This window comes from Centroberyx gerrardi, chromosome 7 (assembly GCF_048128805.1).
Source record: "Centroberyx gerrardi isolate f3 chromosome 7, fCenGer3.hap1.cur.20231027, whole genome shotgun sequence".
Taxonomy (NCBI): domain Eukaryota; kingdom Metazoa; phylum Chordata; class Actinopteri; order Beryciformes; family Berycidae; genus Centroberyx; species Centroberyx gerrardi.
In genome coordinates this window covers 26,279,512-26,294,843 of record NC_136003.1, presented here as the reverse complement: position 1 = coordinate 26,294,843, position 15,332 = coordinate 26,279,512, and the positions used below count along the sequence as shown (strand labels likewise).

Below are 15,332 nucleotides of genomic sequence, written 5' to 3'. Positions count from 1 at the left end.
CACACACACACACACACACACACACATACACAAAAACCTCTGAGCTATACCTCCCTTGCAACCAAAGGTGTTTGATTTATTCTGGAGAGTGTCATGTCTGATGCCAAAAAAACAATAAATGTACATGTATTCAAGAAGAGGGTGGGCAGAGATATCACTACTACCACACACACTACGCACACACACACACACACACACGCAGTGCTCTACTCACAGCCAATGAGCATGACACAGATGGAGAAGATCTTCTCTGGGTTGGTGTTGGGGGAAACGTTGCCGAAGCCCACACTGGTCAGGCTGCTGAAGGTGAAGTAGAGAGCCGTCACGTACTTGTCCTTGATGGAGGGGCCGGACGCCGGGTCGCTGTCGTTGTACTGTTTCCCGATCTGGTCGGCCAGGTTGTCCAGCCAGCCGATCTTCATGGCTCCGATGCGGGCGGAGCCGGTGCGCTCCACGTTGCCGATGGCGTACCAGATGCAGGCCAGCCAGTGAGCGATGAGGGCAAAGGTGCACATGAGGAGGAAGAGGACGGCAGCTCCGTATTCTGAGTAGCGGTCCAACTTCCTGGCCACCCGAACCAACCTCAGCAGTCTGGCTGTCTTCAGCAGTCCAATCAGAGTGGTCGTCTGGGGCTGGAGGAGGGAGGTGACACTTACAGTAAATGCTTGATGTTTTTACTTTTTACTTTATATGTGCATGATTGTGTTATTTTAAGATAGCTTTAAAGGGTTTGTCTGCTCTTAAAGTTGTTTTTATGGCTTTCATGTCTTTTCTTTCTTTTATCCTCTTGTTGTGAAGCACGTTGCAAACTGTGTGTTTTAAAAGGTTTTGCTTACTTACTAATATTAGTGACAGGAGGTATTAGCTAGCTTTTGTGCCTGTGTAATAAAGTTGAAACTGGTGAATTATTCGGTTTATCAGTCTTTTGCTAGACATTTAAAGGACAGGAAGGATTTTGAATTTTAAAGTTTAAAGCATCTAAGCAACTGAGTTACAAAATACAAGAGGTCTGATAAAATATTTGGTCAAAATACAGCAAAAATCAATCTAAAAAAAAGCAGTTATACCATGCTAGTCCAAATAGATATAATGACCTCCCACCCCATTACCACCATCAACATCCACTCCCTCCCCCCCTCTTCCTCACCTCATCCGAGCCCGAGCGGAATATGAGCAGGTCGAAGGGGATGGCGGCCACGATGTCGATGAGGAACCAGCCCTTGAAGTAGTGCTGCGCGATGCGTCCCGGCTGGCTCACCACCTCGTCGTTGTGGTTGACGTAGGTGGTCCTGAAGTTGATGAGGATGTCCACGATGAACATGACGTCCACCACCAGGTCCACCACGTTCAGCGGGTTGCAGGTGTAGCCGCAGGTGCGCCTCCGCTCCTCCTCCACCTCGTTGAGAAGGAAGGCGGCAGAGTACGGCGTGAAGATGGCCGTGTAGATGACCAGCAGCAGGATGAGCCAGTCCCACACCGCCTTGAAGGGGCTGTAGTGCAGGATGGTCCATTTATGGATGCGTGGGGCCTGGAGCTTGTACTCCGGCAGCACGTCAGCGCCCAGCGACAAGACCTGGGAAAGATGTTTTTATTAATGGAGTGACAGTGACAAAGCACAAAGCACAAATTTCAAACCGAGTTCAAGGAATACACCAAGTTTGTCAATTTACCCTTAAAATGATGAGAACATAAACACCAAAATCATCCATGTGTCTCTAGATCGAGTTCGGTGCTGCATGCTAACACTTTAGCATCCACTATGTTGAGTGATAGTAGGCAACTAGCATTATCCACAGTAAGAAAAGTGACCTTTTAGTAATAAAAAATTCCTGTTCATTCATACATTTTGAAAATGAAATATCATTAACTCAATACATGTTGTAGCCAGGTTTATTTAGGAAACTTTTTCAGATGAGCGAGTACGCATTCATCCTCTGTGTTACTGCATATTGATTTGTGTCCCATCACCCACCACCTTCACTTCCGATGTAAGTGGAAAGTAGTCCCTGCTAGTTCAAAACAGTACGTTGTTTTTATTTCATATCAATTTTACCAATCTCCTACACTGTGATGACCCTCCCACTCTCCTGGCTCTGCATCTTGCAGGAGCCTGGTGGGTGGAGTCATCATCAGAGCTGATGGAGAGCACCTGGGCCCGGTGAACTCCTTGGGTTTAAGAAGGCCTCGGACTGTCTGTGTCTCTCTCCCTCCTCACCTATGCACACCTTTTGTTCTGTTCTTTTGGTTTGATGTAGTTTGTGTTTGTTTACCCCTTAGTTTTAGTTAATAAATCATTGTTTTAACTTTTACTTTGGCGTATGGCTCCCTCATTGTTATTTCCTTGAGCCAGGTTGTAACAACACAAAAATGCCAGATTTGGCCAGATATCATTTAAAATGACTTACCATTTAGCTTTAGACTTGATATAAGTTCTCATTTTCTCACTTTCGAGATAATGCTAGTCGCCTACTATCACTCAACATAGTGTTTGCTAAAGTGTTAGCATGGAGCACCAGACCAAACAATCTACTGGGGACACATGGATGATTTTGGTGTCTATGTTGTCACCATTTTAAGTCGACCAACGGGCTAATCTTAAATCTTAAACTTGGTGTATTACTTTAACAGCCAAAACTGAGAATTTATGGTAAGTAGAAGAACTTCTCACTTTGAAAGTAGATAGTTCAGAATGTGCAGAGCTTTTTTACACTGTACAGTTTGCAGAGAAACTACAGTAAGGCTAAGAGTTTTCTGTGTTTGTCTTCCAGAAGCAATCCACTGACTCCATCACCACCTTTGAAATTCCAGCCCGAGTTCACCTGATCTCATCTGGTCTCACACAAGAAAACTGAGACAAACTGCATGCCACCTTTCTTTCTATATTAGGCTTCACATTTTCCCTTTTCATGCAAAGATATGACTCTGTACCGCAGGCTGAGCCAGAACAAGCACCAGAAAATAAAGTGTTGCTCTCACCAAACCACCAAATCTATCACCTCAGTGGAACTGGGGCTGATGGCCTTATTAGCTCTTCCAGCACATTCACAAACTCATTCTGTTGTTAATTTAACCAGGGAAAATGTGTATGTGTGAGCATTAATCAGTGGCTGGCGCACACACCGTATATATGCATGCTTGTGTGTGTGTGTGTGTTGTCGCTGTTTGTCACAGCCAATCAGGCTTTAATGTGTAATGTTCTGTGCCTGTAAGGGTAAGCAACAGCTTCCCCCGAAAGGATTCACACCAAGCTTTGGCAGGAGAAGAAGTCACAGCCCTTGACAGCCAACAGGCCACACAGTGTCAGCTTCCACATATGCAACAACAACTTTCAATGCTGCCAAAGGAACAAAGGCAGCTGCAGCCACCATCAGCATGGTGATGAAGACCAATATGCAAATCAAAACAGCCTCCTACCTCATTCTGAGTGATTTGTCTAACACCGTCAACAGGCAGACCAAAGCACAACAGTAAGTTAACAGTGACTGAGTCAACAGAGTGATGAGGAGTTTGATCCCACTGACCGGTACGACGATGAGAGCCTCCATGTCCGGGTTCTCCAGCTCAACCTGGTGCTGGTGGCAGCAGCAGAGGAGGCCGGAGGCTCGGCTCCTCAACGCCCTCGGCAGCCCCACCCGCCTCCTGTGGAACGGCCATCTCCTCTCCTGCATCACTCTCTGACAGTTTTCGGCTGGAAAATCAGCGGCTCTCGCTCTGACAGACCCACTTATCCCCGCAGAGTCCCTGTCTGGCTCTGTCCCCTCTCTCTCCACAGGCGTTTCAGTGGCTCAAACCATTAGCTGGGCTTTTAAACACCCCACTGCTGCCTCACCTGCCTCTGCCTCACCATGTGACCCCCCCCCCCATTTTCCATAGACCATGTGACCCTCATGCCAGTACTCTGGTTAATGGCGGGCCAGAGCGAGTAAGTGCCCCAATAAACCCTGGAATCGACCGGGCCCCATGCACAGAGGAGCGGTTTTAGTTAATTTTCATTAACGCAGGAGGGGTGTGAGGTCAATACTCTGTGTGTTTTATTCAATGCTGATGTCAAAGTGCTCTTCTCCCGCATGCAGTTGTTTATGATGTGCTTCTGATGCGCCGCTGTTGACATCCATATCTACATTAACTAAGTAGCCCCATGGTGAAATACTTTCCATGCTGTCAATGCATCGCTGTCTTTCCATCTGCTCGCTTGCGGTTGGCAAAATTTCCGTCGGTTAGAAACCTCTTTTGCATTTTAGTTTGCATAACTATGAACGAAGCCACCGTGTCAAAAGATGCTGGACTAATACAACCAGAGGGACAAATAAACAGCGTACTGGCCCAGAGGATTGAATATTTTCAACACACCAGCATGTGAAAACCCACAGAGGACTTATTGAATTATTCTAACATAACACAAATCTGTGGGGCTTCAAAAGGTGTTGATCACTGTGTGTGTGAGTGTGTGTGTGTGTACCCTTGTGTGTGCATGTGTGGACATGCGTGTGTGTGTGTATATGTGTTATAATAACATGCACCCACAAAGAAAACATGGGAATGCACATGTGCACAGCTGAGCAAAGATTCACTCATCCGAGAAATTTCAAGTTATTGATATTGTCCGCGGCTCTGTTTCATAATGAGACCCAGAGAGCAGCCGTCACCTCCAGTTTGCACGCAACGCCTCTCTGCAACTTTATGACCATGGAAAGAAGAGTTCAATGTCTGTACGTTCTCACAGAAACTGGATTTAAAAGACAATAGAGCTTCAGCAGTAGATCCTTATAGATAAATAAAATGCAGTGCAATTTCCCTACTCGTTATTAGAGAAGACCAGCCAACTTTTTGATATAAATCACGATGGTGAATGCAAAATGTATCTCCTGTAATAAAGCACAAGGCGCTGTAGTAGCTAAACTGGCTCCAAAGGAAGAGGAAGGGGCAGTGCGTGAAAACAAAATGTCCTCCAAGTACAGACATGACTGTGGATTGTACAATGTGTTTTCTACTATGCTTTGTTTCTGTACAAAAAAAAAAAATCCAATTTACAACTTCAGTTTTTAATGAAGGTGTTCCACATGGGTCTTGAATGGCGGAATTTGCAAAAGCTTTTACAGGTAATTCATTTCATTTAGTGATTATTTTCTTTTCCTCTTGGTAATTCCACTCATACAGCGTTTTAGTTTTTCAGTCAACATGAAATCCTGACTTTTCAGTGGATGCATTCTCCTGTAGCTCTGCTTGAAATCAACAAACAACAGCAAATAGCCTGACTCATGTGAAACCAAACCACTGTGAGAAACTAAAGGTGAAACGTTAAAAGCAAAAGGGCAAAAACACCTGAAGATACTGCACACCAAGTATGTGACAAGTGTCCAATTGCATAGATATGATTATATCTCAACAAGGTGACATGGTGTCAACTCAACCAGGAACAGATGGGATGTAGCTCACCTGTCCAGCAAGGTAAGGCAGAGATGAAGAGAGAGAGAGGGAGAGAGAGAGAGAGAGAGAGAGAGAGAGAGAGAGAGAGAGAGAAAGAGGAGGAAAGGAATAAACAAACAGGGAAAAAGGTGGTTGGAAAAAGGACAGGGAGAGTGAGAGAGCCGGTAGAGCTGAAGTACTCACAGGCTGGAGTTTCTGTTTGAAGCTCATGTTGAAGAGTGTGACGGGGCAAACAGCAGGAGAATACTAAGAGAGGGAGAAGGTTTCCCTCTGTGTGTCTGTGTCTCTCTCTCTCTCTCCCTCTCCCTCCCTCGCTCGCCCCCCTCCGCCTTAGCACCCTGTAGCCCAGCCCTCGCAGTGGGATCCCCGTCCGTTCAAACACGCTTAATAAATGGTCCAGTGGCTCTGTGAGTGTGAGGGCATCCACCGCTTTCCCTGCTGCTAGACAAGCCGTTAAAAACTCAAAGTAGGTCTGCTCCGCATTCCTGCAGCGCCAAGAAAGAGTTTTACTGTGACAAACAACATTTTGACCTCCTCACACAGAAAGAAACACACAGGTTTTAATGCAGGTTATGAAATTAGACCTTTCCTTTACGACTCTTTATTCTTCACTGTTGTCTGTGGCTTCGATTGCTGCCCTTTTCTGGGGATTTACTATGTAAATACTGATATCTGTATTTGTATCTGATGTGTTGTAATCCTGTCAATGTATTTTATGTTGTTTGTATGTTTGTATTTAGTCTTTGTATTTATCCATGCTGAATTTATATGGCGCTGTTTCAGTATGAAGTCCTAACATAGTCCTAAAATATTCAAAGGGATTATGGGTTATGGTATCGTTTCAAACACACCTGACAAAGACCAACTCATATGAAACATTTGTTAATTAATTAAGGAGGTATTACTATTAATACTATACTATTAATATACATTAAACGTTTTTGCTGAGTGGGCTGTTTGTTGTATTTTTAATGATAAACGCATATAACAACAGGAGTTTGGTCAAATCCCAAATGAGCACTCTTACTCTGAAATACTTTGTGAAAACAGGCCCGTGTACTTACCATACACACACACACACACACACACACACTCATTCACACACACATACACTCTCATTCAGACACACTTACACACACTCACACAACCACTGAGAAACTTGTAATGGCAGTGCAAACTTGCAAAAACAAATATAAAATTCCTGCAAATTAAAAAAAGTATCTAGCCTACTAAACAGCCTCTTATATTACTGTAAGCTCATTCAAAGCCAGGGGGCGCCACATAAGCACACTTCTACTTTCCCAAAAGACACACACACACACACACACACACACACACAGCACTAGTCACCATGTGTCGGGGCGCTGCTTCAGCTGTCAGTCTTCTACGAGCTACAGTCCAGTCAATCACATTGTGCGCTTCATGTTATGCAGACAAATCAATACGAGCAAAGATCAATGACAGCCTTCATTTCCCTTTTTTGTAATTTGCCAATCGAAATCCAATTATAAAGGCGGGATAACGAAGAAGTTTATTGTGTAATGGAATGGAACCAAAACAAAAGGCTGCATATGAAGTGTGAAAATAACAGGTCAAAAATATGATGCTTCTTGACAAAACTTCCATTCTGTGCAGAAATAAAATCCACCGCTGCTGCTGCTTTGTTCCGGCAGCTGCCTGTGGCGGTGATAACGATTAGTTTGACCTAAAACCTGACCTGATGGGCTTGACACTCGTCTTTGACCTCATGGCTATGATACCACCGTGAGTCAATTCAAGCTTTATTAACAAGGGGGAGAGAAAACAAGGGGAAAAAAGAGGGAAAAGGACAAGAAGTCAGAATGACACCGATATGAAGGTGGCTGGGGGTGGAGGGGGTGGAGGGGGTGGGGCTGCGGTGCGGTTTGGGAGGGAGTCGGTTGGTTTGGCAGACACAGAGAGAGCGTGCCGGGCCTCTGCTGCCCTCTACTTCCATTAGCCCCAGAGGCCAAGGTCACTGGCAGCGTCAAGCCACCGAGGGCCGCTCGATACGCTCGCCACCGCCTCCCTTTCCAGCTGCACTCCAGCACTCCAGCGGTTTCATAACGGACATCTCGCCAGAACCCCCTCCACTGCCACAGACACCGCCTGTGATCCCCCATCACACACACACACACACACGCACACATACACACTTCTACCATACACCCTCACACACTGAACAGTGACAATACTGCTACCATCTATACTGACATGAAGTCCAAAAGGCATGAGACAGCAGGAGCAAGAAAAAGACTCTTATCGCTAACTTAAAGTAATGATCCACACATTTTCATAAATAAATAAATGTGCATTTTGCTGCTCTCTATAGATGATTGATATAACACAGTAGGGACAGCCGGTGTCTGGTAGGTCTTTCCTGGGAAAAATCCTTTGGCGGAAGTGATGTGTTTGACTTTTCCGGATTGTTTATAATAAACAGAAGAAGAACTGGGTAGTTAGCATGAGCAGACAAATGAACAGACAGATAAAAAGAGCGCCACCTACAGAAACTCAAACTTCATCAAGAGTAAATCCAAGGAACAAGACGTCACAGTACTGGACACACTGTTTGATTGACAGGTGAACTTTGGGAAGTGCGGTGCAGAAACACCACAGCAACGAGCGCTTAGCACCAAAGATGGAGACAAAATCCAAAATGACGTGAATCTTGTAGATAACCACAAAATGTCAATGATAAAAAAAAAAAAAAATCAAAAGAAATAGTATGATAACGATAAAAACTGTATTCTACTTCCTAGCAGAAACATAACGCAGCCTTCCAGAATAAAGGCCCTGACGTCGGTAAGCGTCTGTGTCCCTAGTTTTTGCGGTGTGTCCCGCACCGTCGGCACTAGTCGGACCCTGTCGGCGTCTTTTTGGCCGATTGAGCATGTTGAATCGGCGGCGGAGCCCGTCGGTGAGAGAGATCACTCTGATTGGTAGTTCGTGTTTTGCCTCTTGATGATTGGACTGATAAATTCCTTCAACATGTGGAACTGAACAGGAAAGAGCCGAGCGAAGTTTTTAAAATCGGAGGTTTCATTTATCTCCAGCTCTCGACACAGGTTCGGGAAAGCCCCTTGAGCCTGTCGCTGGAGTATTCATGATTTCAACCATTTAGTGCGGTTTCTCCTTATTTTTCGCCTCCGCCTCTTCCTTTCTTCTTCCACAACCAAAAGACCAAGGGCTGACAACGCCAGTGCCATTTGCAACTTCTTATCAGACATATGGTATGGAGAGTTATTTCCCCTCACGCAGGCGCAGAACGTACGTGCTAGTTGGCCGTCGGCTGTAGTCTTTGCGGTGTGTTCAAGTGCAACTTTTTGGACCAGACGCAGGCGACGTGAGGCGACGCAACAGTCGGCCTTCGTCGCCGCTGGTTCTTTGGTTTGGTGTGTCAGGGCCTTAAGACAAATCCCACTGAGCAGAAAACAAGCACTCCAATGTAACGCTAACATAGAGAAAGTTTCCTTTACTATCCAAGCGAACATGGCATTAATGAAAACAAATAATGAATAAGGTATTCTGCCAGGATTACAGAGGAGTCAGTTTAGGGAAGCCTCTGTTAGCCCACTCCATATTCCCAGAGCCAGAGAAGCCGGCGGTCGATACAGCTCTTCCTCCCGGTGTGAAGTGAGACATCAAGTCACAAAACAGCCCATTCACACACTGTAACAGCACTTCACTCAACTTTAAGACCCCATTTATAATGCATAGATGTGCCTTCAGAAGTTAGGCAAGACAGGCGCACATGAGAGAAGGTGCGGGCCGGTCGGAGAGCGGGACGTCCGACCTCTCTGGCAGCTCCGCACATAATCTGGGTTAGTATGATGCACTGAGGGAGCCCCGCCGCTCCGCCTGCCAGCTCTGCCCTGGACCAAGCAGGCCTTTCCATGACGCTCTGGTTGTGTGTGTGTGTGTGTGTGTGTGTGTGTGTGTGGAGACAGTGTGACAAAATGTGCACAGAGACACGGCGGTGTGATGACAGGTGGCTGAGAGGTTTTTTCTGCTGGTGGTGCCATAGATGTCGCACCTCAGGTGAGATTTTTCTTTCACACTTTCACCCTGTGACTGCAGATGTCATTTAACATCTTCAGCGAGACAGAAGAAAACGCCATTTATAGACTCCGGCTCTGACTGAACTATCTCTGTGGAGAGGGAACGATCTGGATGTGCCAGTGCTGCGAGATCAACAGCAACAACAGCCAAACAGCAAGTGGTGGAAAGAGCACTAGAATGTAATCCTCAAGTAGAAGAGCTGTTACTTTGCTGATATTTTACTTAAGTAGAAGTAAAAGTACGGGTGTAAAAATCTACGTCAGTAAAAGTAAAAAGTAAAACTACTGGTGTAAAAATCTAGTCAAGTAAAAGTAAAAAGTAGATCATGTAGAAAAGAGAACATTGTTAGATTTGGAAATTACAAAATAAAGTGCACAAAGTGAAGCCAGATTACTCACAGTTTGAAGTTACAAATCCAATTTCTGATGATTATGGAGAGCTAAATTTGTACTCTGTAATGGATGTGATTTAAAATGTAGTTAAGTACAAGTACACTAAAAGTTACTCAATTACAGTGATGTGAATAAATGTAATTAGTTACTTCCGCCCTTGCAAACAACTTAACCCTCATCATACAGGACAACAGCAGGGTGGGCTGCAGTGTTGGGGGGTAATAGCATTACTTTTCCCATTAATGAGTAGTATAACCAATCAAAAATGTATCAGATTGAGGCTGAATTACCCAAAAAATACAACCCCCTGATTCATTTTCAGCATAATTAATCATCTTCCTCTCACACTAAGCTGCCTCTCTCTTACTACTTTGATTTTATCAAGTGAAAAGATGACAAGAACATGAGACATCAATGCTGATTACATTTGTCATTAGCCATTAGCAACTCACTGAATCCCTAGCAGCTGTTCTGTATCTGAACCTGACCTTTAACCTCCCAATTTCCCTACGGAGATCAAAGAGTTATCACAGTATTATTTCTCAGGCAGAATAATCTGGAATGATCACAGACATGAAGAGAAAGATCATAAGAAACTAATCAGCCGCTGATCAGTGGAATTGGAAAGTACTAAATCAGAGACTACTTTTTGGATTACTTGTGATTTCTTATTGAATATGACCAAGGTGTCACATATACCTGCCAAACAGGATGAAGCTGAAGGAGGATTCAGTATTTAAAATCATACATTTCTGAATGATTAATCATTGAAGATCAGGACAGTAGCAGTCTCTTTCAGAAAACAATATAATGATACTAATAACTACTAATAGTATCATAGAGGATAGTGATTTTTGGCATGGAAAATGTATTCATTTATTTGATATACCCTTCTGACTTCAACTAACAACCAGAAAACGACTCACACTCATCTTGTGGAGGGTCTGCCACCTTTCATACACAAATCCTCAGCATGCATGACAAAAACAAAGCAGCTGTATCGTTCTCCTCTGTTTACATTCACTGTTGGTGGCTCCAAGAAATGGTAATGAGGTTATAGATAAATGAATGGTGGTGAATTCTCCCCATTGTGCCTCTGAGAGCTTAAGTCCTTTTCACAGCCACATGAAAGAGTGCTGAATAGACACTCAATGGGCCTGTTTGTGGTGTGGGAGCGGGATCACAAGGGTCCGCCACACAATTAGATTAGATGAGACTTTAAAGATCCCAATGGAAAGTAGTAAATAGGAAGTAGGATGAGGATATAGCAAAGAAGAATAGGATATGAATAAGAATGCAGCATGTGGGGATTATATAAACAAACTCAACCTACAATTCCACTTGTAACACTTGGACATATTTAGTTGAAAATGTATGAATGAAAAAGTGCAAAAAAGTATGGATACCAGAATAAGATAATGAGAGATTTATGCGTTATATAAAGGTAGAGAATTGTTAAGGATAAAAATGATAAACTTATCAAGATATATGCAATCTACAACAATGGGAGTTAACATGAGAGTTGGTGATTCAGTTGCTCTTTCAGATAATGATATTCATTTTAAGAATTGTAATAATAGTAATACTCCATAGTCATCCCTCATGTAACTTCAAGCCTTGGTAAATGTAACTGTGATCACATTTTGTAAAGTGTCATTTTGTCTTCCAAGGACTGTAGCTAGTTATTGGCCAACACTGTATCGTGAATACTGTTAAATAGTTTGCTCTTATCCTGAGCCTCTTACAGTGAGTGCAGCAGCAGAATAAGCCGTACTTAGATCAACAAAACTACAAGTAACAAAAAATAAGGAGTGCCAAGAAAAAAGAGTAAGAGCTACAGAGAGACAGACAGGATGATCTCTCTCTCCCTCATGCAGATCACACGGAGCCTGTAGTTTCCCCCGTGGCGTTTCGTCCCTCACCTGCGTGACCTGAGTGACTTTCTCGGTGACGTTCTGGGTCCGGTCTTTCATCTTGCTGGGCGCGATGATCTCGATCTCGGTGGGGGAAGGAGGCCTCATCCGGTCCGAGCCGAAGGTGAGGGCGACCTGGGGGATGCGGCTGATGGCCCGGTGCCTCATCAGGTCCGAGTCCGACGTGGAGTTCAGAGCGCTGGGCTTCAGATCTGCAGCACAAACCGGCACTCATCAGCATATACTGAACACTCAATAAAGGACTCCAAAACAATTCAGGGGAAATAAAAGAACGGGATTACAACGTGGACAAAAATAAACATGAATGGAATCAAAAGTAATGTTAGAAAATTAAAGTTATTCTGAAAAAATACTGTTTACTACTGGGTTTCTTCATTGTCCCGTGATGTAGGCTTAATTCTATTTCAGTGTGTCTAAATGTGTTCAAGTCTAAATTTGTAGGCGACACAAACACATACTGTAGCTGTCAGGACAAAACTTTGAGACACATATAGTACAATTAAAACGTTACACATTAGAAACTTGGCCAACTTTGCCTAATAGGTTAAAAATCTTTCTAATTTTGGCAACATAAATGTCAAAATGTTACTTTTTGTCCTCCCTATTGCTCACAACTGACAAGGGAAGTAGGACAGATCACTGCATCCCCCCTCAGACACAAATATGTTGAACCCTGAGGCTGAAAAAGAAAATGTGAAAGTGAGGGAGAGACTCCAGAAGTGGAGCAGAGAAACTCTGTATGATTGGAAGCAGTATCCTGCAAAAAAAATACAGTTTTCTCACAACGTATTTCCCCTGAGAGAAGAGGAGGGCAGATGTGTGGAGAGTGTGCAATTTTGACAGAACGGAAGGAGTGGAGAGCATGATCCCCTCACACACACACACACACACACACACTGGCAGAGCTATAGGGCAGAGGGATTGATTAGTGTGTCTCTGCTGGAATAACCATCAGGCGGCCGCACGTGCTCAGAGCGATGTGCTGTGTGTTATGGATGTGGCAGCAGACAGAGATAAGTAAAGATTCTGTCAGTAATCGGATGCTTGTAGGTTTGTGGATCATTTTCATATTGTGTGATTTTTTTATTTGACCATTTATGAGCAATTTACAAAATACAGTAAAATGTTTGGAACAGGCAAACTTTTTGGTTAAAATGGTTTTGGATGTCATGGAATATATTTATTGTCGACTATGCATGCAGTTCTGTGGCCCTGATGAAGGCGACTACAACCAAGACAGGTTGGATTTTAAAGGTGCCATGTGCAGAATTTCATGTTATTTTGTCTAAAAATTAAAACCATACTTCCCATAAACCTCTTTGCTTCCTATCTCAATAAGGATGCTCCTACTGGTCCCTTCTGGCATCGCTCAGTTTGTTTTAAAGAGCAAGAAGAAGGATAAGAGCTGATACCATGTTTGATTAAAGCCAATATGCGTTCAGACGGGGTAAGCTGATGTGAAGTTGAATAAATTTGTGAATAAAGTTGTGTATTACTTACAAAGTAAAACTGTTCCTGTTTTGTGCCGCAAAGCAAAACGTCCCTAAACGCAGTGGCACATAAAATGCAGTAAAGAGGCCGGTGATGTAAAACACTGCACATAGCACCTTTAATATTAAAGCTTTTCCTTTTATTCTAGCTGATTTTTTTCATTCTTTAAAAGCTATAAAATTGCAATAATCTGAACAAAATAAAACGATATGTGGGTAATGTTGTATTTGTGGTATAATAAAAAACAGAAAGATATGATTTAAGGTCGTATTGCTGCCAGAGGTTAAAGTTTTGCTTATAAGAAGAAATCATGTGATATCATAAAAAATATACTAATACTAATAGTTAAAATAACAATGCATTATTATTATATTAAAAGGTAAACATCCCTGTCATCCCTTCCCAGTATCCTCTAATCTTGTCCCTGCCTCGGCCTCATGTCTGGTGGATCAGGGAGCTGCAGGACCTGCAACACTCACTGCTGTTGCAGCGCGGGTCTCCGGGCCGGCTGCTCCACTCGGCCCTCATGCCGTCGATGTCGTCCAGCGACGAGGCCCTCCGGAGGCTGCGGACGCTGTCCCGGGAGCAGCTCCGGGGCAGAGCCCCCCGAGGGAAGGCCGATCCCGGATCCAGCCGGTCCGTCAGCAGGGAGCGGCGCTTGGGGGAGGACTGGGGCGGCGGGGAGGGGGGGTCCAGGTCCTGCTCGATCAGAGCCTCCGTCTCCGACTGCATGCAGCTCTCCTTAGACGGGATACGAAACTCCTTCAGAGGGACTTCCTCGCTGTTCGGCTGCAGACGAAAGAGCAGAGGGAGGACAAAAAAAAAGTCACTCTGTATATATGTTTCTTAAGAAATGACACAGCCAGAGTTCAAGTGTTTTTATTAAAATACACTGTTTACATGCACCACAAAAATACACCACAGCCGGAAATATGAAGTGGGGCTGCAGCAGAGAAGAGCGTCCCACCCCACTAAGTGACACCCCACAGATTTGCCTTATTTGCCCAAATTAAATTCTGGTGTCAGTTATGGTTACTGGCAGGATATTGTTTCCATGCAAAACTTGAGAAAAGAGCAAAATACAAACAAATCTTTTAAAAAGCAGCTGAGCGCTCTGTCCAGAGAAAGCTGAACCCACCAGCATTAGATCTTTTGCCTCTTTCTTCCATGTGGTATCCTTTGGTATAAAGCAATCAGTCCTTAAATTTCAAACAGTTACCTCTCACTGCCATTTGGAGCCACTGACATGTGAAATTGCCAAGTGCAACTTTAATGCCCGGTGATTCATGTGTGAAAAATCCTCAGCAAAAGAGTCTTTCGTCTCTAAATACTTTGAGTACAGACCCCTCTTCTTGTATTTGTGAAAAACAGTTATCAGATGTGGTTTCTCAGGCAGCTGACAGTCTTTCTTTTAAACCTCACAGTTTGTGGTTTTGTCAGTGCAGAACCAGTGTAAATAAAGGTTCTTGTAAGAATTCAGCCTGTACAAATGTCATACATGGTACAGATATTGTCATTGGAACTGTTCTTGTACGGATTTGGAACTCGCTATCACATGGATGTCACTATGTATGCAATACAATACACAGTATTATGTGACTGTGTGTGTGTGTGTGTGTAAACCTCACCTGCAGGTAGTCCACCACCACTCCTTCAAACTGATCTTTGGAAAGCGAAGCTCGCCGCATGGAGCGCAGCGTTGGCAGCCTCATCTTCAGCCTGCGATTCTGACCTGCGGGGAAACTCACACGTTCAGCTCAGCCGTGATAAGAGCACACACACACGTACCAGATTATCTCAGGTTCAAACAGGGAAAGACATTCAAGTCCTGTGTCGTATATCTCGATATACAATATTATCTCTATAATTACTAATAAGGTGAAAGCCTTAAAAATAATGGTGTAACATGCTTCAATTACTAATTTATCATCATCAATCTCAAGACATTTCTCTTTTTTAAACACGTTTTAATGTAAGACTGTAGAACATATGTAAAATATTTCTGTAA

The 15,332-nt window shown here is 43.8% G+C and overlaps 1 protein-coding gene across 1 annotated transcript in view; it reads right to left on the bottom strand.

Moving 5' to 3' along the window:
- Positions 1–15,332, bottom strand: part of kcnh6a (potassium voltage-gated channel, subfamily H (eag-related), member 6a) — a 29,862-nt gene that overhangs the window by 8,411 nt on the left and 6,119 nt on the right. Inside the window, exons 4-8 of the mRNA XM_071900903.2 lie at positions 14,953–15,056; positions 13,804–14,113; positions 11,822–12,024; positions 1,148–1,573; positions 215–632 (exon numbers count right to left, since the gene is read on the bottom strand). Of these exons, the coding sequence (XP_071757004.2) occupies positions 215–632; positions 1,148–1,573; positions 11,822–12,024; positions 13,804–14,113; positions 14,953–15,056 (1,461 nt within the window). The remainder of the gene's footprint in view (positions 1–214; positions 633–1,147; positions 1,574–11,821; positions 12,025–13,803; positions 14,114–14,952; positions 15,057–15,332) is intronic.